At 38.2% G+C, this 25,478-nt stretch overlaps 1 protein-coding gene across 7 annotated transcripts in view; it reads left to right on the top strand.

Moving 5' to 3' along the window:
* Positions 1-24,246, top strand: part of ETV1 (ETS variant transcription factor 1) — a gene marked incomplete at its 5' end in the record, with an annotated part of 62,672 nt that extends 38,426 nt beyond the window's left edge. For 6 of the 7 annotated variants that reach the window (XM_082282882.1, XM_082282883.1, XM_082282881.1 and 3 more), the window contains 5 exons: positions 12,008-12,103; positions 14,459-14,527; positions 17,573-17,742; positions 21,292-21,393; positions 23,928-24,246. In XM_082282882.1, coding sequence (XP_082139008.1) covers positions 12,008-12,103; positions 14,459-14,527; positions 17,573-17,742; positions 21,292-21,393; positions 23,928-24,149 — 659 coding nt within the window. In that variant the 3' untranslated portion in view covers positions 24,150-24,246. The remainder of the gene's footprint in view (positions 1-12,007; positions 12,104-14,458; positions 14,528-17,572; positions 17,743-21,291; positions 21,394-23,927) is intronic. The other variant, XM_082282884.1, reaches the window with a different exon arrangement.
* Positions 24,247-25,478: the final 1,232 nt, after the last annotated feature.

Raw genomic sequence — 25,478 nt, 5'->3', positions numbered from 1 at the left:
TTTAGTTCTGCATAGCAGAGAGGTTTATGAGTCCAAGCCAGTGCTATTGATGTTTTGAGCATATGAATTGAAACTTGCTCTTTTGACACTTACATCTCACAAATTATGTCTGAGACAGCTTACAGAGTACTAAGGTTGCTACATAATACAGTGTGACTCGTGCCACCATCGCTTGCTCTTTAAAGGGTTTCATTTTCTAGAATGAATTTTCTGGAATTTCTCTGTCCAGAAAGTGCACTGATTAAAGAAGTTGAGGAAGAAAGTCATGGGTGCAAATCTGCTTTGTTAAGTGGGAACTTGTTCTGTACTATCTCATCTTTGACCTCTGAATTTGTGTGCTCCATTTTATGAGTTCTTCCATTTGTCTGCCAGAAATAGAGGACTCTTCCTCCTCTTGCTTGCATTACTTTAAATCAGGAGTAACTCCACTGAAGTGGGGTTTATACAGCTATAAAACCGATGAGGGAGAAGAATCGGCCAAATTGGTGTCAGCTTCTCAATTTGTGCATACTGCAGTGTTTTGTGGAGGTACATAATCTGAGATGCCAGGTTGCTGATGTAGAGAATACACTGTTGCTATTAATAATGTTTGTTATGGTTGTGCTTATGGGACAACTGGAATGGAACCTTATTGCTTTACAGACGGTACAAAACAGAGGAGGTGGTGGCAGAGTCTGCTCTCAATAGCTTCTGATCAAAATAGAAAAGATAAGCAAGGATAGAAAAATAAATCAAGGGAATAACATTGTAAATGTTTGACACAATTGCAACATAATATTTATATTGTATTTGGGAAAAGAGAGAGAGAATTAGGAAGTCAAAAATGAAGTTTAGTAATGAGTACCAAGTAACAAGGCGAAGGAAACTACAAAGAAGAAATCTGGAAAGATGATATGGAAAGAAGCTGAGTTTAAAACATGTGGAGTGCACTAGGTGGGGTTAAACAGTTGATTGGTATGGAGCCAAGAAAATGCAATCAAAATGTTTTTCAGTTTCAGTGTGAGTGATTTCTGCAGCTCCTCCTCAGTTTCTGCCTCAGTCCTGTTTTGCGTGTGCCACACTTTTGAAAGGAAGGGATTTCAGCATGTCCCAGCTATGCTTCTGGAGGAGGGTACACTGCTTTCATACACACCCATGCTGACTGGGGCAGGGGGAGTGGATGGCTCTGTCTGACTTCACTCTGACTCCCTCTTCTTCTTGGTGCTGCTGTACTCCCAGGGCTTTCCTTCTGGTTTAGTCTCTGGCTAGATGCTTTTGCAGTTTATTTTCCAAAGGCTACATGGCAGCTGAGTTGGTGTGTCCTTTGAAATTTTAGCTCATGACAAGCTATCTTGCAATTTGATATAGTATAGAACTATTTTTTTATTTTCTTTCTGTAGCTAACTTAACACTGTCTATTTGGTGGGGTATTCTCTGGTATCCTTAATGTAAAGTGCTTGTTATAGAGATGATCTTGATGTTAGAATGGGGGAATTTGGAAAGTAGAGCTGCTTTTTCCTTTATTACTCTTGACAAGCAAAGAACCAATCCTTAGGTAAATTTGAGTTAGCCCTATATAGGAAGGGGACCAGGGTGAAATATTTCTCCAAGCTGAAATATAAGACAAGATGAAAATGGATTTGAATTACAAGGATCAGATCCAGAACTCAACCTATTCATTGATGAAGGTTCTGAGATCTGTGGCTTTGTGGAGTTGTGTATCTCTAGTCCTACAGAGCAGTGTGGGAGAGACTGTGTAGTTCATGTGGCAGTGGATAATAAATGGGGGACTGTAGCTTCAGGCACTTCCAGTCCCTTGCAACCTTCACAAGCACCCTTTATTCATCCTGCTTAATTGAAGGTCAAAAACAGGCCCTTTTGTAAATATGCTTCTTATTTGGCTTGGAAGTGGGATCTCCTTATTGCATACTGTTGCTTTAAATCTGGATTGGCTGCTAGCATTCATCTTTTTTTGGAATATTCTGTATGGAAAAAAGCAGGAAATTTTATTCTGAAATGAAGATGTACAAACTTGTATCCAGTCCTGTCATGCCTATTTATTTTGCGCCAGCAAGAACAACATTCCACTTTATAATAATGATCTTCAAGCAAAGTTGTTGCTTCTTTTGTAGATGAATGATTAGTTTTTAAAAATGTAATAGCTGTGTAACCAGTGGTCATGAAAAATTAATCTGTTGGTATCAGGAAGTACTTTTATTGGCCTCAGAATCACTGCATTTAAGTTGACACATCTGTACACTCCATAAATTGCAGTCAACAACTGTGGTCTGTTGATATTTTGTCTTGTTACCATCTGTTCTCTAGAAACCATCATTTTCCATCCTTGCTAAGAGTACATTAAATAACCCCTTAGGAAACATAATGTATTTGTCACTGAATCATTGATTTCATTTTTCACCTATGGATGTTCAGGGAAGGAGGGATGCCAGAGTAAAAAGTCTTTTTTTTTTTCATTGTATTTTATGGCAGCTCAGATAAGTATATAGAAACATATTTAAAAAGTTCATTGTAATGCACTGAGATGTTCCTTTTGGGATGTTTTTGAAAGGGGCTCATAAAAGTTCATTGCTTTTGTGCACTATTCTTTCATACTTCGTGGGAAGCTGATGAATGAAAAGCATTATTATAGAATGATTACAACTCTATTAAAACATGACATTAATTATGACATGGGAAATGGCAGATCAATTAGTTGTAATTGTAATTGCAGGTATGCAATTTCAACTGCAGAATAGAGATAATGGAGATGTTTGAGATAATGGAAAAAGAAAAATGTCAACAGAGTAGAGGCTCTTCTTTATCCATCCACACTTCTAGAAGTCACAGTGCATCATATATGTTCGATCAGACATTTTCTGCCATGCACCTTTTTTTGTTCATGGCTGACAGATGTATTTAGTACTTGATAGTAAATCTACCAACTTTAGTCACAGAAGTGCAGCCAGGGGCATACAGAGCTTTGAGATTTTTCATAATTAATGAATATACTTCAAAAGGCTTCCTAAGACCATTGTTTACAAGGCCTAATAGTGGGCATTCCTGTACAGCTAGCACTTCTAGAATTCAGTAAAGTATTCAAGTACTTCCAACAAAAAGGCCAAACTTGATATAGCTTGTCTCTTCTGGGCTTTATTTTTGAGCAGGATCTTCACAGGCTTAACCTTCCTACATGATGTAGTGTATTTGCAGATATACTAAGGTATGACTCTAGTTGTATCTAGTGTGTATCAATTAATACTACAAATCAAGTTTTTAAATGACAGATTATTAAGTTTAAACTCATATTTGGTTTTGCCCAATTGAAATAGTTTTTTCGGTTGAGAAATTTTTGTGCTCATGTCTTTGGAAACTGAAATTTGTCACACAATAGTAATGGAGATAAACAGAGGAGGAATTGTTGCTTGCATATACTTCTTACTGATTGCCAGGAATTTTTCTGTTGAAATTCAGATAGATTCAGTATTTCCTGAATGTGTTAGATGCATTAGCAGGGCTATTCTCACAGTTTCATTTCAGGGTTGCCTCACAATTAATACGCTTGAACGGACATTAGAAAATTTGGATTCTCTCCCTGTCACTTCTGAGACACTAGTCACATCACTTCAAGAAAGAACTCTCCAGACAGAATTATTAGCCTCCATGTCTTGCTTTCTGAATTGCTCATCCCTTTAATTCCTGAAGCCTCACAAGCAAATACCTTGTGTTTGCATGTGAGAATGGATGGGGAGCTGCCCTTCTGTTGAGAGAAATGAGCGGAGGCCGAGAGACAGACATATAAACCTGTTTGTTTTGGATACCCAGTTAGAACTGTGTGATTTTTAAAGGAACATTATGTACTACATATGTTCCAATCATAACTCCTAGGGACTTTCTTCGTATTTCTAGATGAAGTAGTACAGGAACACAAGATTAGGGTCTCAGTGTAGGCAGTATAAAAATATATAATACGAAAAATCTGGAAGAAGCAATGCGGCTACTTTGGAAGACCTTGTTGGAGCTGGAATGGGCTTTACTAGGGCCTAAAGCTGACCATTCAGCTGTATTATCTTTTCTTATCTTGAAAACTTCTGTCTCGTTACATAGACAACTTCCAGCCCCTGTAATAAATGAAGCAGGGGCTCCACCTGCTAAGCATGTTTGCAGCATGGCTCTTCCTCCCACAAATAGTTTTGACCTGTGCACTCAAGACAAGAGCACCGAAGCAAAAGGCTGTATCATATTTGCAGCAAATGATTTGTATAAAGTTCATGCAGGAAGTTGTTAATTGCAACACTTATTAACCTCCTAAGTTTGCTCTTACAGGTATAGAATGTTGTTAGCATTCTGTCAGCCAGGTTATAAATGTATTTACCTAATGATGGGAAACAGAATAGAATGCAAGAGTCCTCTCAAACAGCTGTTGAGGAGTTTCTTGAAAAGGAAGTCAGTGGGTATTAATGTGGAAAAAGACCCCTAGTAGCGCATCCTTCCCTAGGCATCAACCGACATATTCTTAAATTTGGGAGTCAGCAGCATAGGATAAGAGAAAGTGTTGAATTGAAATTTCAAGGGAAATAAAATTTATTTTTTCAGATTATATGTATTTGCAGGTTGCTTCCCCTCCCCCCCATTTCTTTTTTAAACAATTGGTTATTTTGTTACACTTCTGAAGGCAAAGTTTAGATATTTGGAGATGCTAGTGTAAAAAGTCAGTCAGAGACAGTGCTGGTTTGCTTTTTCCAGGATATGCTCTGGTGCATTGACCAGTGCAGCATTTAAAGTGACATAACTCATGGTGCTTCTACTACTGTTTTTGATTATATTGGCTAATTTTTGGACAGTGTTCTGAAAACATGAAGTTCTGTGTGAGTGCTAAGTATTATTACTGCTATTTTTCCCTGGAAGATTATTTCACAGACAAATAGACTTCACAATTAAGAAATATTTCTTGATCATAAGCCTAAATTTTCTCTTTGACCAGTTCCATTCCCTTGCTCATAGCTACACCTCTTTGTAAACAATTTCTGGGTATTAATGTACCACCTCTTAATCACTGTAGGTGGATTGCGTGTATGCTCTGTCAGCGTGACTCGTTGAGATCTTGTATCTTGCTTCAAAAATCTTCCAGCTGCTTAATCTTTTCCTCAAATTCTCTCTAAGTTTCCTTTTTTTCTCTCTTTTTTTTTTTCTCTTTTTTTATCAGGCTGCAAATACTCGCAGTATTTTTGAACACAGTCTTGTAAAATGCTCGGTGAAACAGAACTGACTCCATTCTTTTCCTGGATATGGTGCTTCAGTACACACTTCTCAAAACTTCATCTCCTTATGGCCTTAAAGAAATTCTTATACACAGAAGTACAATTGTTCTCAATGAAAATCCAGATGGCATAAAGGCAGGAGCGGGGAAGGGCTGAGGTTTTGCTCTTGAGTTAGGAGGTTTGAGAAGTCTCCCCTCCTCTATTTTGGTTTTGCAGTTTTCCCTGTTGTTTAAAATATTTCATCCTTGTATTTTGGGAACTTGTCTTTGCTGTGTTGCTTCAGTGAATGAGTATGGATTTTGTTCAGTAGTTAAGCTGCGCTGGACTTTGTACTTGCTCTTAAAACACAAATCTGCTGCTGGACCCTATGACAGCAGAAAATAAGAGATCCAACAAGGAAACTTGAGAAACCTGAACTTCAGAAGATTGCTGTGAAAGGCAGAAATTTAACTTTTCACTTGCTTTCAATCTAGCTGATTTCTTCTATTCACAATTTCTGTCTGAAATAAATCTGTAGTTAGAATTCAGTTTGTAATGTTTGTGAACAAAGGAAAACCTGAATACCAAGTCAATGTGAGTATATAGGCAGGAGATCATACATGTATTTTTGTTTTCAAAGCAGACAATACGATCTGAAAAATTGTCCTGCAATTCCTGTTTTTCAAAGAAATGGATAAATATCCTGTAAATCTACAGTTACAGTAAGTGGCACTGGCTAATGATTTGATTTGAGGATTGAGAGCGCAGTCTGGATTTACTCTTTGTGCATTAAGGCAGGTCAAATGGACACAGGCTGCATTTTAAATCAGTAATGGAAGGCTGAAGCCTGCCTTAAACCAATCACATCAGCCTTGTCCAAGACCAATTGATCCCGAGAGACTGAGCCCTGTGAGCATAGCTTTTATATGAATGGACTCTGTGCAGCCTGAAGTTTCATTCATAAAATGGATGCTGAAGGGAAAAAAAAAAAAAAAGCCAACCCACACACGCCAAACCCTGGAATGTCCATTTATGCGGAGCTGAAGGGTGTAGTGTTCCCTCAGCTGCTGCTTTTGCCAGTTGCCTTAAAGTAATGATTAATGCTGCTTGGCCCTGCCTGCCTGCAACCTGACACCATTTATGGCCTTGGTGTGTTTCTAATGTATAGTGAATGAGAAGGCTACATTCTCAAATCAGAAACATAAACAGGAACTGGTTGGTCTGAATTCCATTCAAATATGTCACTTCAGCCGTGCAGTGTTTGTCCAACTTCGATTTTACAGGCAGGGGATGGGGCGGGGGAGAAAAAGCAACACAGACATTTTTGCAGTAAGATTACCAACAAAAGGAGAGAGGGAGAGAGAAAATACTCCTGTCTTTTGTTGAATTCAAAGGACAGCAATGTTTAAGGTACATTTTACAGTTACTGAGGTTAATAAAAGCAAACACATGATTTTAAAGTATGCTCAAAAGATCAACTCCATGTGGAATTTCAATTCAGAGCTGAATGTATGAGCCTTTGTTTTCCTGTTCTGCTGTACAAAAAGTTACACATCTCCTAGACAGGCTGTTGACATCTGGTCTCACAAAATGCATTAGATGTTGTCATAGATCTAAAAACCAAAGTTGTGGAAAGGAAGCTGTTTGCTTAAGGTTTTTTCTGTATGTGTGTAGTATTTCCACTTAGACATGAGCCGGTGGGGCCAAACCCAATTCTCTGACAAGTTTTTCTGAAGTGATATGTAAGAAACTAAACTTTAAAAATTTTAATTAGCTGTTTTTTAGAAGGAAGTCTATGTGTATCTGTGAGTGCACATACTTGTAAGTTTGTTTTTTTTCCTAGATTGCTGGTGCAAAGGCTGGTGACAGAGAAAATGAATAAAACCTTCCATTCTGAGTGTTTCTAAGTTGCATAATGATTTGGGAAAAGATTGCTTAATTTTTACATTGATTTTTAGAGAATTTGTCTATTTTCACCCATGTAATTTCAGGGCACCTACATTTTTCATGCTGAATCTCCGACTGAAAAAATAATGCTGACTTTTTTATTGTCAGGACTTTACCAATTTGTAAGACTCTGCTCATTACATAGCTTGTGAGGGGATAATGCTTTTAAAGGTGGTTGAACTAAAACTTGATCCACCAGCATTTGAGTGGTAAAATATGCTCAAGGAATTCCTGTATAAGGAGATTGTAATTAGTTCCAGTATTTCTACCTGAATGTTTTCTTCTGGGGAGATGTGAGTTTTAATCTAAATGTGTTCTGCAGGTTTAAATATCAAAAAGAAGAATTTGTTACTTCTCCCTGCAAAGCACAAATCATGCATTTTTCTTAGTGATGCCTGGTGCTACCTTGGTGACGTGTTGCGATCTCGTTTGAAGAACTCCTTTGTTACCTAAAAAGGTCCTGTTTTCTGGTGATTTCATTATTGTCTTCACCCTTGAGCTGGTCAGAACTTTTCAATGGTGTGGTACACAGCTGCTTTCCACCAGGAGGCTGAATATGTTTCAGTGGTGGATGAAGTGTTCCTTTGTAAACAGTTTGTCAGTGCTCTTGGAAATCCACGAACAGAAAAGTTATTTCCAGTGGGATTGTGATGTTTTAAGTTTAATGCCAAAAGTAGGATGTGTTCTAGTTTGAACATTTTATTTTTAAAGGCTACTTTTTTTCTCTGCACTTGGTAAAAATCTGTCCCAGTACACCTACCACCTGCTCATGTAGCAGAGAAGTGCTTGTACTGTGCAAGAGAAGCTCTGTAAGGCACTGCAGGGATGGCTGGTGTTCGCAGTGTGTGTAGCACAGGGGCAGGCTGGCACATGGGAGTGACACCTGGGAGCCAGGTTTGTCCTGGCTACCTGAGGGGCTTGTGCATGCCCTTCTATACCCAGTAACACAAGGAGAGAAGCTGCATGGGCTGCATTTTTTGTCTATGGGAAGACAAGTGGCACATTAAAGTCTAGCTGTATAGACACATGAAATCTGAATTGCTGAAATAGGGGCCAAAATTCGCATAATTACTTTTCAGACCAAAAGGAAAATTTAGAAGGATGTGATATAAGTGAAATTGCAGGATTGCCAGTGAAGTCCCTTCAAAGTTTTGGGGAACAACTCCTTTCGGAACAGTTCCTTATGGAAACTGCTTCTAATATAACTTGGTAATAAAGTATAAGTGCTAAAAGTGGGCAGGAAAACTGTAAGAAGGTTGCAGCCTTATTGCAATCACTTTGTTTTAAACCTGTAGGGAAGTAGGCAGGTTTCACTATGAGTTGAGGTGTTTGGTGAATTTGAGTGACTTCTTAACAGGCTCTCTGACTAAGACAGCTGCCCACCAGTGCACCACAGTGTTCACCTGAGCAGCCACATGGAGGGTGGGGCCAGGCAGGCAGTCCCCTTCTTCTCCCACCCTGTTTCAGATGGCGCATGCCTTCTAAGCCTCCACCTCCATGTCTCTCCCTCTGCACATGCACATGTACAATCCAATACCTTTATATCACACTGTGCTTTGTCACAAGCACATGGGGCTTGCCCTGGGCCTCCAGATCTTCAGCTGATGTTGATAAAGTGAACTGAAAAGTAATTCAGAGTTAGAGTGTAACATAACAACCTGTCCTTTAGTTAGGGAGGCTGTGTAAGGTCGAAACAGAAACGGCGGAAGGATAAATCCTGGTTCAGATTTCCAGTTCTTGCTTTGCTCTGCTTCATTCAGAAGAAGACAGTCAGTCACTTCATCCCATAGAATACAGTCAGTCATTTCATCCTTTGCCTGCGGAAGCCCCATCTTCCCTGTGTCTGTTCTGGCTAGTGACACAGGCTGAAATTCTGTTTTTTTCTGTGCAGGGTGAGATTGTGGGAATGAAATCTCATCCTTATCTCTGAAAAACAATAAGAAAAGATTATTTAAGGATTCTTTACCCGCTCTGAGTTACACAGCGCGGAGACAACCTAACCCCTTAATTTCTGACATGATAATTAATATGAACTACCTTACCAAGGGACCACTCAACTGTCTTACCTGATAATGAAACTTAGAACCTGTGCCTGCTAAATTCAATAGCAGGTCTTTCTTGTCCTGAGAAAGTCTGTTTGGGCTTTTTCTGCTTGGATGTATTTCGATGAAGGCATAGCAGATCTTATTTCCATTATTTTTCTCTGTGACGGTCCCAGATGAGAAGGCATTTTTGCAGTGTCTAGATTACATGTAATTTTTAAAACAGCACCTATTGGGAAAAGAATGGTTTCATGGTCTATGTTATAAGACCATATTCATTGTTTTAAGATGACTGCTATGTTTCTGTTAATAAGAAGAGCAATGAAGAATGACCCCTAAGTATTCTAAACTGATAATAGAAGATAAGCAATTTTATTACATTTCCACATTTTTAGCTAGTTTGTTTGGGGCTTTTTTAAAGGGGTTCTGCTGTACTTGAGCTGATTTAACCTTAAAATGTGAATTACTTCATTAATAGTCTGAAATAAGCTTGTGGTGTGTCTAAATCCACATTTTTCTTCAAAGACTAAAACTTGCAAAAAGGTGATAAATCAGTCGCCTTAAGCACTTGGATCTTGCCCTGGAAGTATTTCATGCCTGCTTCTGTCTTACTTGTTGTCTTGAAACAATGGTTTAAGGAGAAGAAAACATGTAATTGCTCTGTAATTTCTACACTAAAATGTTTTCTTTTGAAGTAGCTCCACTTAGCCTGTAAAAATACTTCTGGGTCTTAGTCAAGCATTTAGTACAATTTAAAACTGCAATACTAAATTTCATTGGTTGGACTTTTTATTAGATAAGGTAGAAATGAAAGCAGCAGGCAATTTAATTAGCAGTAATTTTTCTGGGCAAGTCATTACTTTGATGAACTTCAGAGCAATGTTTATGGCTCCTAATTAACCATGTTAGTCATTTGATTGAATAATCACTTTGGAAATGTTTCTACAATTTGATTAGAGTCTGACCCACTCTGATAGTCATAAATTAACTGATAGCACTTTAGGATAACAAGACTCTAGTTACTTTACGAGAAATAAACTCTTCCTTGCTGTATTTTTTTGGTCCTCTGTGGACTGTTTAAGCACAAGCTAACCAGAAAATTAAGTAATGTTGGTACAAACAATGCTTGCCTTAAAGAGACTCCAAATGTTAATTATAATTGATTTAGGAGCATGGGAGATGAAACCCCGAATTGGCTAAGAAGACAACTTTGTGGATGCATGCATAATTCTTTATTCAGTATACTCTGCTCTATCACTTTGCAAGAGTGGAGTTCATGAGTCAAAAAGGGCTTTGCTGCCAATACTAGAGAATTTTTACCTAAAATAGAAAATAGCATCTGTTTCAGTTCTACAACTTCCTCTTTTTTTACGTAGATTTTTCCATTCTCCTTAGAATTCAATCTATGTGGTAACATGAATGATTCCTTGCAGGTGAAGCACTGCTTGTAGCCTTGACTTCTAGTCTGCAGAGCTATACTTGACTTGGGTGATCAGTGAGTCACTGATCCCTGTGGTTGCTCAGAATAGCTGCCAGAGACATTAGAGATTCTCTAGGCCTGAGGAGGCAGGCACCGAGAGTTTCATTGAGAGAGGAGGTAATGAAGAGTTTGGCACAGATGTGCAAGAGGGACCATGGACTGTTAGAGGAAACATTATTACTGCCCTGTGTTTCACTTGTTTGTGAAGTCAGTGTAAAACCTCATTTTCTTATCCTGCCAAATCTTTGATACTCATCGCTAGTCAGTGAACAGTGAAATTTGGAATCACAGTCTGAAAGAGTCTGTAGGCAGTGCTGGAAAAATAATGTCTGCTCTTTTGACCTCTGTTTGCATCTCTCAAAGAGTTACAAGTTACTGGTAACAGATTGCATAGTTTAGGGTAGGAGTTCATCACAAGATCAAATAGACTTTGTTAAGCAGGACTTTTGATATCCAAGAAGTAGGTTAAACATGGTCTAGAAGGGCAAACATTTACGGTGCGTTTCTGTTTGCAAGTCTCTGTGCACGGGATGTGACTACTTGGGGACAGTGCAAGACATGGGGAAGAAAAAGAAAGACATTTAAAGAATACCTTTTTCATTAGTTCTATTTGGCTTTTGTCATTCTTCCTGCAGATTTGAGTAGAGGTGGAGAATATCAAATAAATATCAGTATTACTTTAGAATATGCACAGTACTTTTTTTTGAAAGGTGTCATTTTTGTTTTAAATACACGCAAGTGGAGAGTGATACAGATAGATCTAAATTCCTGAATAAAATGCTTAGCAATTGCAGAAAATTTCATTAACCCTTCAAGTCCTTAACCAGAGTGTAAAAAGCATTATCCTGCTCTAAATTCACTTTGACATTCCTTGTGTAAATATAGAGTTTATAAGTCTCCAGTGTGACTGGCAGTCTTTTCAGTGCAATTGATAACATATTTTGGGTTGAATTAGTTACAAAGACAGATATACAAGCACAGGGTTTAAAATATTCATGGTCACTGGTGTGGATTTTTTTGTCTGTGGATGGTCTAAAGTGTAATTGCCATGGGAGTCAGCTTTTAGCAAAGTTTCTTACAAAAGGTTTGGAGTTCAAGTGCCTATCATAGATCGGATCTCTGATCCTCACATCATGATTTTCCCTTTGGCCATGTGTTGTGTGTGCTGCTCTGAAATGCTGACTGTGTGTTGACAGGATCCCTCTCGCTGTAACTTGCATCTGTTTTTGTTGCTCTTCTGCTTGCAGCCTGTCTCATTGATAACCTGCACACTTTTAATTCCAGACAGTCTTTTGACTTGCATTGTCATCTTCTCCTTTCAGAAGTGCCTAGCTGCCATTCCATTTACATGAGGCAAGAAGGCTTCCTGGCTCACCCAAACAGAACAGAAGTTAAGTTTTCTATTATGTATCACTTTTGTATGAGAGAAATGTAAAAAAATTAAAAAGCCTGGGGGGATTTGGGATTCACTGGTTTAATTCTGCTGCTGGGAAGACTTGCATCATCCTTTCTCCCTTTTCAGTGTTGAGTTTCTGATGCACTGAATTTTTTGTAGTTTCTTTTAGTGCCGTGGGTTGATCAGGATAGAAGCAATTATATTATGAACTTAACTCATTCTACTTTTCAAGGCCTCTAGCAGTTGAAAGGAAGAGACACTTACAAACTTGTCTCTTTCACCCATTTTGCTCAAGTGACATTTTCCAGGCTGTTAGCATGACAGGCTCAGTTAACTGTGTGAAGTAATCCATTTTAAACTTCAAATTCAGTGAAGGTTTTGGGTTTTTCCTTTTGTTATTATTTCTGCAGTGTTTTGATGTGTCTTATGCCCAAATCGAGATACGTACCAAAATTCCCAATGACTTCAGTAGGACAGAGCTTACATAATTGTCAAAATTAATAATTCTGAGTGAAAGTACTTTATGTCCTAAAAATAAGAAGTCAGACAGAACTAAGATGACTGGAAGGGAGGTTATACCCTGGTTTTTACCCTGTCCTGTTTTAGTTTATCTGTCTTACCAATATATTATTTTCTGCTTGTTTGTTTAGGGTTTATTTTTCTTCCAATGTGCAAATTTCACAAACATGAGGAATCTGGTTTTGAGACGGATGAGAATCCAGATAGATGTGTGAATCAAAGTCTTCCAGGAAGACTTCATTTGCTAGTGTAAAGACAGAATCGGAAAGATAACACATCTGGCTAAAATCCCATCTGCTTCTGGGTTGAAATAAAGACAGAAAAAAAAATGGTAGTGTTTAACAAGGAAGGTGAAACAGGAGATGGAAATTTCTAAGTCTTGTTATATGAAATTATATGAAGTATAAAAGTTTGATAAGGGAGGTGAGAGACATCAGGAAAAAATCCACAAACTGCAGGGCCAATGGCAAAAGATTTTGAGTTTTAATCACAGCACAGATAGGGGAAAATCCATTTTAGCCATGTTATGTTCTCGTAAGGAGTTGGAGGTGGCAAAATTGTTCTGAATGACGTTAAAAAAAGCAGTGATGTTTGCTAAATATTTGTTTTCTCTATTTGGAAATCAATCAACATAATTTTACAGAATAAAGGTCATGTCAAATCTGATTGTATTCTTTGCTGAAAATAAAAGTTTGGTTGATAAAGATGCTTGTATCTTATAGTTAGACTTCTTATGGCATTCAATTTTCCTCTGCATTACATTCTGATTAAGAAGTTAGCACAAAGCAATATCAATAAAGTACACATTAAATACATTAAGACCTGGCCAACTGACAGATCTAAAAGAGGCTGTCACTGGGCAGTCATCTCTGAATGGATTTTTTCTATTATAGTTCTGTAGGAATTGATATCAGGAGTGTTGCTATTCAATATTTTCAGTAAAGATATGGAACAAAGTTAATGGATAACTTTATGGCACAAAGATAGAGCAGTAAATAACAGGCAGGACAGGGCAGTCACACAAAGCAGTTTGAATTGTTTGGTAATCTGGGCACATTAAACAAAATTTTTTTTTTAATACATGAATGTAGACCAGGAGAGTGGAACCGGGAAACAATATATTGGGAAAAAGGATTTTGAGATGGGCCTCCTCCTCCTCAGCTTCACAGTGGGAAACCAGCCCAACTGAACACTGTAAACTGAAGGCAAAAGCCTTCTGTAATACTTTGGCAGTTGAAAGGAGGGTCAGAGGGTGGCAGGAGAGGAGGAGATGTTTTGTCTCACTCAGGAGCACTGGTGAGACTGATACTGATATGCAATACAGTTCTGGTTAAGCAAAACATTAGCATAATAGGAAATAGTAGGAGTGTGTACAGAAAGGTGTGCTAGAAAGACTGCTGGGTTGTTGAGAGTGTCTTTTAATGACAAAATATAATTTTACAAAATTATCTTAATTGGAAGGAACATCAAGAGCAGTGTGTGAGGGTGACTTCTGTGGGTGTGAGGAGGAAATGCTGCATAGTACTTCTTTAGTCTTGCAGGGAAAATACCTAATGGTTAAAAGTCAAAGCCATGCTAGTTCAAACAGGAAATGAGACAAACATTTTGCAATAAATCATAGAGAAAAATGGGTGCTTTTTCATTTTAGCAGGTGGAGATTAACAGTCTTTTGGGAATGCATACGTTAATTAAACACCCTTGTACTTAGGCCAAAATGTTGGGATTGGGCGGCGTGTAAAGGATGTGGGATACTAATCTGATTCCTGTATAACTTAGTGTTCCCTCTGGCATTAAGGCTGTGATCTCTTTTTTCTCCATGCATCTTTTATATAAACACCTCTCTCTTTTTAACTTACAGGCTGTATGTTTGAAAAGGGACCTAGGCAGTTTTATGATGACACTTGCGTTGTTCCAGAGAAGTTTGACGGTATGTATGACACATCTCTCTTTTTCCTGTGTAGGGAGATGAAAAAGAAAGAGATGAGGGACTTTTCTCTGTTGCTGATCAAAAGAGCCCAGTAACGTTCCAATTTAGGATTCCTTAACACACCATTTGTGGTGTGCCCAACCAAAGCTGACCTTTGTCTCTTGAAACCAAAGTCTCCTCTTCAATAGGATGTCATTCGACTTTTGCCAGCGAAAGATGCCTGCATCCAGAGTTGTGGCACAGGACCTCAGTTCCTGTACTGTTGAGAAGTAATAGGAGGATTTCCATTGCACTGATGATCACATACCGCTTGTTGTTTGAGATTTAATGAAAGATGTTCTTATAATTAGCAAAACAGTGGATAAAGCAGTAGCTTTGGTTTTACTGAGGATTAAGCCTCTTGTCTTGCTGTCTGTGAAGTGATGAATAGTGGGGAGTGAATGTGTAGGGCATTTTTGTGTTTGTGCCAATGTATTTGCACTAGGTTGAATGTACTAGTGGTTTATTTTTCAGTGGGATTGATAACAAATCAATGCTCTGTTCACAACACTACCAATTATAGAAGATTTTTTTTTAAGAGGAATTCTGAGGTCAATTAAAATGAATGGTCCAAATTATCCTCAGTTACTCTGACGTAAAATCAGTTTCCTGGTGTAACTCAGTTGATTTCAGATTTATTTCATTATAAGCAAAGTAGATGGACACTGTATTTCTTGCCAGTGACTCTGTTAGTCTGCAACTTTGAGAAGTAATTTGGAGACCAATTACTTAGATTTGCTAGAATGGCATTATGTTAGTGTATGCTTGCTAGTGTAGTGTTGTAACTTTTGTGTTAGTATGTATATGTCCAGCTTTATTTATATTAGCAGGAAAGATTAGGTACTTCCTGATAAACTTGTGAACAAATCTCTGACCACAGCTAAAAGTAGAGTTGGAGAATTGGTGTTTTTCTTCTGCTTTATTTTTTTTGTTTTCCCCTGAGAATCACTTATGGATTACAAAACTACTGCATGTTTAGCAGCATTTGTTGTATTTGCTGAAGATCTGGAGACTGAAATGAAAGTAACCCAAAGAATTGTACATTCTTCAAACAGAGTATCACATGTATTTTTGTGTTGATAAGAAATAGATAAAGAATTTTAAACAATGTTAGACCTAACTGAAGGTTGCTCTATCCAGTGTTGCACTGTCACTGCATTGACACATTCACGGAAAGGGTGATTTATTGAATGTCTACTTTATACACTGGCTTTGTAATGTGAGCTTGTTTGGATTTTTTTTCATTTTTTTTAAAGCACATTGTGTCAGGTATTTTTTTGTTCCCCACAAATGATTGTGGATCTGTTCTGAGTACCAGTGTCAAATTCATATGTACATTTATGGGAATGGGATCAGACGCTGTACTACAAGAAGTTAAAACTCGTTAACAGTAGCATTTGTCTATGTCTTCCTTGAAAAACCTTTTGGCTAGTTTGGGTTTTATACAGGAAAGGGAATGAAAATGAAAAAGGAATACAAATACAGTAAAAGAAATAAATGTTGGGAAGTATTTGTGTGCCTGCAAGGCAAGCAGTCTGCTGGTGGTTTCTATGACTGTCCATCGAGAGAACACCTTGTACTCTAAAAGATTGATGTCATGATGCAAATAGGGGTGTTTATACTTGTAGCATGATGTTTTGAGGGGAAAAAAATAGCAGATATGTCATCATATTCTGGCCAGTAAAGCAAAAGTTGGATAAGCCCAGGACTAGTCTTGATGTTTCAGAAGTAGATTCTCAGCTGCTTCTTTTGAAATCAAAGATCAGCACAAGGAAAGAATTTGATCCTGTGTAATACCGCACTTGCTATTTGCACATTGCTTAGCTATCATTACAAGAAAAAAACCTGTCCTTGAAAAAGAAGGCCTTTCAGGACTGGAACTTGAACCTCACATAAACCAAAAAAGCCTTGTGTTGATGTATTTGTTTTCCACAGCTATTGAGTCAATTTTGTTTCCTGATTACAAAAGGAAGTGCTCCATTTTTAATATTATTATTCTGCCCTTCCCTACACAGAGCCATTCTGTAATGGCTGTCAGAGCATCCTAATACTGTGGTTGAATGTAAACTCCTGACTTTCCTTATTAAACAGGTCACACTGTTTATTGGAGGCTTTTGCTGTTCTGATAGTTGAAATGAGGAATTTTACCAGTATATCAGGGGTTGCAGTCCTTGTGTGGAGAAAAAAATACTGTCTGCTTCAGCATCAGACCTTTCAGCTGTTGTTGTTTGCATGAGTTGTTCAGTATGAATATGATTTAAAAACAACAAAGACAGTATGGATGTAGCAGGATGGTTTTCTCATTGGCAATTTGTGGAACAGATATAAGGGTGTTTTTAATATTTTTTAAAAGGTTTCTCTAGACTTAAAATTTTAGAAAAATTAACTTACTGCTTTTCAGAAGGAATACTAATTTAATATGTAGATGTGAGTAAAAGTAATTTTTGCTCATATGCAAGTCCAATATGCCACAGAGGAAGTTATGTATCTGCAGGATTTACATGCCTATACATAAAGTACATACTGTTTAAGTCCAAGTCAAATACTTTGTCAAATTTTCCTTAGAAGCATTTGCATGCAAGAGAAGTTTCACTCAATAGAGTTTTGGAGCTTTATGAAGCTTACATTACTTTACCAAAACTGGGTCCTGTGCAAAGTATAGTACAGAAACACAGTTCTTCAGATATCAGAGTTGTTTCAAAAATAGTTTATGTTCTTTTGGAGAGAGGGTATTACAAAATGGTTTGCAAGAGATTTGCATTTATCGAAACTACACGGGGAGAGGCTTAGTGAGACTTCCATAAATCATGAATGAATTTAAGTGCTTTTTAGTATATTAATATGTTATTGTAAGTCCCCAGCAAACAGGGGAATGTTGCATTTGAAGGTGGTTGATCCTTCCCTCTGTTTTGTTAACCCTAATGATTGCTTTACCAGTTTATCTGACAAACTGAGAGATGGTGTTTCAGGGCATTGCTCCTGTAACGTTGTTGCTGTTGTGTGCAGGTGATGTCAAACAGGAGCCAGGCATGTACCGTGAGGGACCCACGTATCAACGGCGAGGCTCGCTTCAGCTCTGGCAGTTCTTGGTAGCTCTTCTTGATGACCCCTCAAACTCTCACTTCATAGCATGGACTGGCCGAGGCATGGAGTTCAAGCTGATTGAGCCAGAGGAGGTGAGTTAGACAGACAGCGTGCGCTCACATCCACTGCCCCGTCCTGCAAATTTAACTGTCCTCCTTTGGACTTGGGCCTTATTGTCCGTCAGTATTTTGCTTCAGTAGTGCCTTAGAAGGGTGACAGAAAGGACTGGCAAGGGAAGTGCTTCAGCTGGGACAGAGGTGTGGTTAAGCATAGACTTGATTCCTAGTCCCATAAAATAATAAAAATGTTGCAAGTACTAGAGTTATTAAATACTTTGCTTTATTTGTGGGGTTCACGTTTTTCAGAATCACTTTATGGACAGAACTGTATTCCAAAAGCTGTTGAAAAATTGTCCCTTACTAGTCTTTCAACACCAAATATTAGGTTCATTAGATTGAATCATTAGGTTGTTTAATACAGCCTTAGATCCTAGGCTTAAAAAACACTCATGCACATGCATGGCTCTTCTGAACCATGAAGGACTCATGGGATAGATAAAATTGCTTATATTCATGAACATTTGCTGAAGCATGGCTTAGTTCACTTGTGCGATAAACAGGAATAAATGGAATGTTTTATTACGTAAACTGTTTTGGACTAGGTAACGTTACGTAACCTAGTCTGTATTCTAAACTATCATGGAAACTGTTGGAAGATCAGGTGTATATGAATTTTGTTGTGGAGGATCTAATTAGGGTTGTCAAAAGACAGTATAATTCTGCTTTACTTTTTTGCCCCTTGAGTAGGGTTTGCTGATAGAGGAGACCACAGCAAATTTTCTGTCAGGATCCCCTCTGAATTAGAGCTGAGTGGGAAGGCTCGGGGGTGTATGGCTGCTTCTGCATTCCACCAGCTATTTCTGCTGTTTGCCATCCATCTGCTGGTATTAGCAGCCTGAAAGCTTTCTTGCATTTTATTTACATTGTCTGCTTACAGCTCTGTGGAGATGGTGGAGTAGCTGGGGATGGTGTCAGGACTGATGTCCCTTTTCTTCCTGATGTGGTCTGGCTGAGGAGAAGGTTGCTGCAAGGGCCCCGGTGCTGGCTCTCATTTGTCTGAGCATCCCCTGCTCTAGTGATAGTCAGTCTGCCATGGCAGATCCTGGCATTGTGTATCTGAGGATTTGAACTCAGAACAGTCTCAGTCAGTACGATACCAAAACTTTGCTGGCAAGTCTGCAGCCTTAGCAGGCTACATGGATTCCTTAGTTGTGTAACCTGTCCCGGAACAGAGCGAAATCTTTGGAAAGTCCTTTGTTTGGTTTTGGTGAATGATGTACCTAGTTTTCCCCCTACCCCAGTCTCCTATTTTTCACTCTTTTAGTTTTGCCTTGTCTTTAAGGTATTTTTTTCATATTTTTTCATATTTTTTTCATAATTCTTTTCAAGATTGAAGAATTTTATTGAGAAATGGTTTCCAGCAGATGGTGCAAAAACTTTACAGATTTTATTAGCTAAGGAAAGAAAACTAAGAAACCCCTAAGGTTTCCTTATTGTGTAATTCCCTGAAGAACTGGATATTCTAATTTAAGTTAAAGAGATCATCTGCATGTCTGGCTATGTAGAAGTTGCTTTGTGTTTTTGAGCAGCATTGCATCCAAGATTGGGAGGAGGCTTGAAGCTTGCCTCACTCTGTGTGTTCTTAGGAGTACAAAGGAGCCTAAGTTGTTTTCATATGAATGTCATGAATCTGACAGAAACAGTAGATTAAAATAAGAATAGCCTATGGGAAGTTGCACAATTCTGTTGGTTGCCAAGTGTAAATTGAAGGGAAATCAAAGTGCTTGTTGGTTCTGCTGTGGCAGGTTAGGATGTCAGTGACATGACCTTTCCGTCCCATTCCTTACTGGAGGTTTATGCCCTTGTAGAAAGAGTGACAACAAAAATGAATATGTATCAGCTCCTGGAGTGCCATAGCTCATTCAGAAAGTAACTGTGAACTTTGGAGCCTGAGAACTGGGCATAGGTCCATTTATGCAGGCTTGTCACAGGGACAGCAGCCTTCAGCAGGAAGGTAGGGCGGAAGGGTAGAAGCCTGAATCCCTTCCACAGGGCAGGACTAGGTAAATGCTGTGCAGTTCAGGGATGGGAACTGGACCTGATTGCTTGATCAGGAGTGTCAAAATACTACACAATGTAACATATTCTTCACCATTTCTTGTTGTTTATCTTTGCTGTGTATTTATTTATTTTGCAAGCCTTATGTTGGGGACTTTTAGGACTCCGATTAATGCAGGAAAAAAAAGCCTTGGAAGGAATAAAAAAAGAGTGATGTGGTCATGTGTTACAAAATTGACTAGGTGAATCAAAGTTAGACATCTAGGCCAAATCTGCAGCTGGAATAAATTTACATGATGGGAGGTGTGTTCCAGTACAGATAAAATGTAGCTGAAGTTAGCAGAGCTGCGATAATTTACATAAGCCTGAAAAGCTGCACCACTGAAAGGAAATAATGCTTTCAAAAGAAATTTTAGAAATTATTGTCCAGGTGGAGACCAAAATCATGGATTTTGCTCAGTGCTGCATGTTGTCATGGCTTGCATCAAAAAGCTCCAGACAGCTATGGGAAGTTTCACAGAGCAGTCTGCAGAGAAGCTGCTTGGCTACTCTCCTTTTTCCAGAGCTGTATGCATATGCATTTCTCAATCATTTTTATAAAATGTGCTTTAAAGAGTTCATCAGCTTTGCCTTTTTTCTCTCTGGTGATATTATAGTCATTTTTACAGACAGTAATTGAAATGTCACCAATAGCCGATTAAAATTTCAGACAAGGAATAAGGAGTTAAGCTCTTTAAACAAAGGGTCACTTTGACCAAAACTATCTTTAGCAATAAAACAGGAAGCAAAAAGTCAAGTTGAAAACATAAGTCAGAGAAGAAGGCATATTGCTCTCTATGGAATAGTTTCATGAGTTACTTGCAACTTTTTATTGTTATTTTTAAGGGTAATTATATGACTGCAACTATGAAATTTCTGTTCCATTCTTCATACCACCATATAGTTCTTCCAAGTGACTATTCTGCCTCCTCAGATAATTCATTTTTTTTTCTGAAGTAATGTTTAAGACTGGGAGTTGTCTTTTGACTTGTATCTCCTAATAATCTCAACATTGCTGTCATTCCTAGTGCAGTCTGTATTAGTTCATGAACTAAGTGTGTATACACGTGTATTTAAAATAACTTAGTTTTCTGACAGCAAGGAAAAGACAGGCATGGTACAATTATCCATAGTATCAAACTAAAGAAAGGTTTTTGTGAAAGTTTTCTGGTGTAACTTGCTAAATATTTTTTGTCTCTCATCTCCTTGTAGGGCTTTATTTTTTCATTGGTTTTCTTTATTAAAAAGCAAATAAAAAGTCTAACTCTCCACCACACTGGCAAATAAGTATGTTTCAAGTTTAATGATGATGTACATCCGATTAAAATTCATAGTAGTGCGTGGGAAGTTCAGGTCATGGCAGCCTTTTCCTATTTGTTGCCCCTGCAGGGTTTTCTCTCCTGCATCCCCAAATGAAGTATCTGATGATAAGATCTGCTTTTTAAATGCATTTAACAAATCATTGCTAATCCATTTTTGTGGCAGGTGGCACGTCGCTGGGGGATTCAGAAAAACAGGCCAGCTATGAACTATGATAAACTTAGCCGATCGCTTCGCTATTATTATGAAAAGGGAATCATGCAAAAGGTGAGTAGCTAATTTTGTACTACATTTCACCAGAGTCTTGCATGTTAATCTGTAGGTCAGTTTACAAGGAGTACTTGTAATTGCATGGCTTAGGTAGTTTTTTCATCTGTTTAGGCAAACACTAAGCTTTTTGACCTACTAGGTTCAGCATACGCATTAAGATATTTTTTTTCTATGTAAAAAATGTCTGTGGTTTTAGGTCACACAATGCATTTCATGATTATAGGGAAAGAAGTAACATTCAAAAATATCCAAAAGAGCTTCCTGGCAGCTGGGAAAGACAAACAGTAGAGTACAGTATGATTAATGTTTTGCAGATCTAAGTCAGCTGCCCAGTGCTTGAGTACTTTAATAAGTGCAAGATAGGGGATAATAGTTATACCTATTAACATACCAAATACTTTAATATTTTTACTAATAGTGTTGTAATAATACTGGTTTTGAGTGGAATTTAATATTTATAATAGACTGAATTAGGAGAAATACTTAACAATCATTTATATATTACAGGCTAGTCTTGCTGACAGTACTTAATCCATCCTCCTACTGTGGCTTGCTGATTTATATGTATATTTTTAAATCTGGCTGTGTAGTACTATGTAGATTGATTGAGAAATCAATAGGAGAGCCCTGTCTGCTGTATCTACAAATCTGCCAGGTGTGATCAAAGATCATAACAAACACCTTGGACTGTAAAGCTTATTCCATATCTTTTCACATTGGTCTTGTGACCAGTGATGATGAACATGTTTAAACTTTCTATATGCCAATTCCATGAATGGAAGCAGTGCTCTCAGCTCAAGTTACTGGGCAACTTTTCCAGTAGGTTTTGTAAAGCCTTACAGGTTCTCTTGCTTAGGTTATGAGATTGTTGTAGTGCACTGCTTTTTCACTATCCAGGAGTCAACTTGGGCAACAATCTGGGCTAGTATTGGCTTACAGTTCTTCAGTAGCTCAGCGCCTCATTAAGTTTTGTGTGTCACATCCCTGCACGCTGAGTCTTTGTAAAGTGGATTGGAAACTGGGTCTGATCAGGGAGCAGCAGAAGCGCTTGGTTTCACTGGCTGGTGCTTCAGGTAGAGGAGTTCCTTGTTGCAGGTTACAGCTCAGCAGCACAGGCAGCTGCGCTGCCAGCACACTTCAAAGGCAACAGAGAGGCAAAAAAAAAGTAGCAGAGGGAAGCAAGTTGAAAAGATGGGGATAGAAATACCAGAAGGCTGATAATGCTGCCCCAACGCACACACCCATTTAACATGGAAAGTTTACAAGTACTTCTGACAGCTAGCTTGCTACGTCCTAAACTACTACTTTATTATCTACAAGAATGTGTTTAACACACATTTTGAAAGCTAGCTTGTATACTTATTTTTCTGACATACCAGTGTTTCGGTTTTGTCCTGGGATGTCTTTATCTGGCCAGTTCATGTATGTTAAAATCTAATGGGGGTTGTAGATGCAAAGCAGGTTTCTTTATGGCAAAGTTTGTATGCATATTTTCCCTCTTTTTTTTTTTTAATCAAGTAATGTTAAGCAGGTTAAGCAAAAGCCTGATTTCTTCATGCAACCTATAGTCTTATCAAACTTGCTGACATTATTTGATTTTAAAAATCTGCTGCAGATACAGTCTCTACCAAATTCTATTTGTGGAATACACAAGCTGAAATTTTAAGGAGGTGCTACAAACTATTTTGCACCCATAAAAACAGAGTTGTTAAGTTCACAACACTTTTTCCATCTTCACTAACTCACTTCAATGCCATAGTAGCTGGAGTTGCAAGAAGCAGATAATATAATCTTTATTTTAAATAATTTTAATAAATTGTGAGCATGCAATATAATGCATATTTTTAAGTGCAATTTTTAAAATAAGGTCCTTGAGAAGACACTATATTGACTTCTGTTTGTTTGTAATAAGACAGCAATTCTACGTTGTTTTTATCATTCTCTAGCTTTTAGGGAATTGAAGCATAGACATTTAATGCTATTTCTGATTAAGGGAAAACTTTAGGATCTTTGGACAAATTGCCCCTCCATAAGCAAATCCCAGCTTTGCGTGAGCAATTGCTAAGTACATATTAGCCTACGTGTTTGCTTACGCTGTCCCTGTACAATCAGCGTGCACTATAACTAAAGTGCTTTTATACGTAAGTATGAATCAATCTGTGTAAAGTGAAATCCTGATCTCTATCGTGCAATGTGATTATTTTTTCCACTTTGCACACAGTGTGTAATTTTATTTTGCCACTGTAGTGACAATTTGTTTACATTTTCCAATAAGAACTTCCATTTGTGGTTAAGTATAGGAAACAATCGCAAAAAAATGTTTAGAGGTAGAATACTTAGTCCATCTTCCAACAGGATGTCATGTGTGGCAAAATCAAGAGTACTCTGCACAGTCTGCTTTGGCAGGTCCCACTCGTCTTTGCTAGGTCATTGCCTTACCAGTTCTGCTGTCACATTATTAATTGTGTAACTTGGAGTTGCAAAAGACAAGGCCTTACGCTGCACCTTTTTTCCCCTTCCGTTGTCCTAAGGTGGCTGGAGAAAGATACGTCTACAAGTTTGTTTGTGACCCTGAAGCGCTTTTCTCCATGGCTTTTCCGGACAACCAGCGCCCCTTGCTGAAGACTGACATGGAGCGCCACATCAATGAGGAGGACACTGTGCCCCTGTCCCACTTTGATGAGAGCATGGTCTACATGCAGGACGGAGGCTGCTGCAACACCCACCCCTACAACGAAGGCTATGTCTATTAACAACAGTGACAGTGAAGGGGATGTTTCCCCCTCCCTCAAGCTTCTCCTCTTTCCCAAGACCCAGAGGAAAGCTGAATCGACTTCAGTTTGTTTTTTAAATAGTACACTAAAAGGGGCTTTTCCTGTTGCATTACTCCTATGGTCTGCCATGGACAGCGCACTTTATTTGAAAGGGGAGGGTTGGAACCTAAACGTTATTCTGTGTAACAGGAGGAAAAGGGTGGGTTTGCTTTTTACTTAAGTTTGGGAAGGGAACATACAGGTTTTAAGTACAAAAAAAAGCTATATCATGTCTGTTTTGTTTCATATCAGCATAAGATATTGTACATTTTCTCTGGGTATCCGTAGTACAGTTAATTCTCATTGTGCAAAATAACCACTTGATGATGATATCAGCACAGCATGCCTAGGGCATTTGTTTCTTGCCATTCTTAATTGTCTTTCTGCAGTTATAAAAGAGAAACAAAGCATATACCACAGCATTTAATTTAGAAGCTTCCAGTGGCAGACCTTGTACCTTGCCTCTGAGAACAGCCAGATAGTTTTCCTAATTCTTTTTGTTTGTTTGTTTGGTTGGTTTTGAGTATGACCTTAAAAAAAAAAATCCTATTTAATGACAGACTGGCCATAAGTAGAGTGACCAAGCAGCAAAATCCCTGACTTCAGACTGAAAGCTGCATGCTGTATCTGGTGCCACATTGCTATACATATATGGCCCATGCTACGGCGTTGATTTTTCAAGATCCATTTGAGGGTAGTAATTACATGGGGTAGGCTTTCTGATGATCATGTCAGCATTAAATACAGGATCATGATCAGGAGGGAGAAAACATTTTGTATCCTTCCATTTCCTTTGGTACATAAATAAGTTATTTAATCAATAGGAATTAACTGTACTAAGTCACATATCTAATTATGCTGTTTAGACACAGCAAGCACTCCTTGAGAAAAATATCCAATACACTAAATAGGTACTTTAGTAATTTTTAGACACGGTACCCATTAATATGCATTTAAACCTTTTACTGCTGTGTTATGTTGATAACATATATAAATACTAGATAATGCTAATGCTTCTGCTGCTGTCTTTTTCTGTAATATTCTCTTTGATGCTGAATTTACTATGACCATTTATAAGCAATGCTGTAACTACAGGTAGCATTTCAGGACAAAATAGATGACTTGAACCATTTATTGCTTAGAAAATCGCTTACGCCATAGCTGTGCTATAAGCAGCTTTTATGCGCATCCACAAATGACTAGTAAGCTTCAGCTTGCTAAGGAAAGCTCTGCAGAACCTTTCGTAATTTTCGGTGGAACAGAGATGAA

The sequence above is a fragment of the Coloeus monedula genome (assembly GCF_965178545.1).
Source record: "Coloeus monedula genome assembly, chromosome: 1".
NCBI classification, from domain to species: domain Eukaryota; kingdom Metazoa; phylum Chordata; class Aves; order Passeriformes; family Corvidae; genus Coloeus; species Coloeus monedula.
This window is presented reverse-complemented; position numbering and strand designations above follow the sequence as displayed.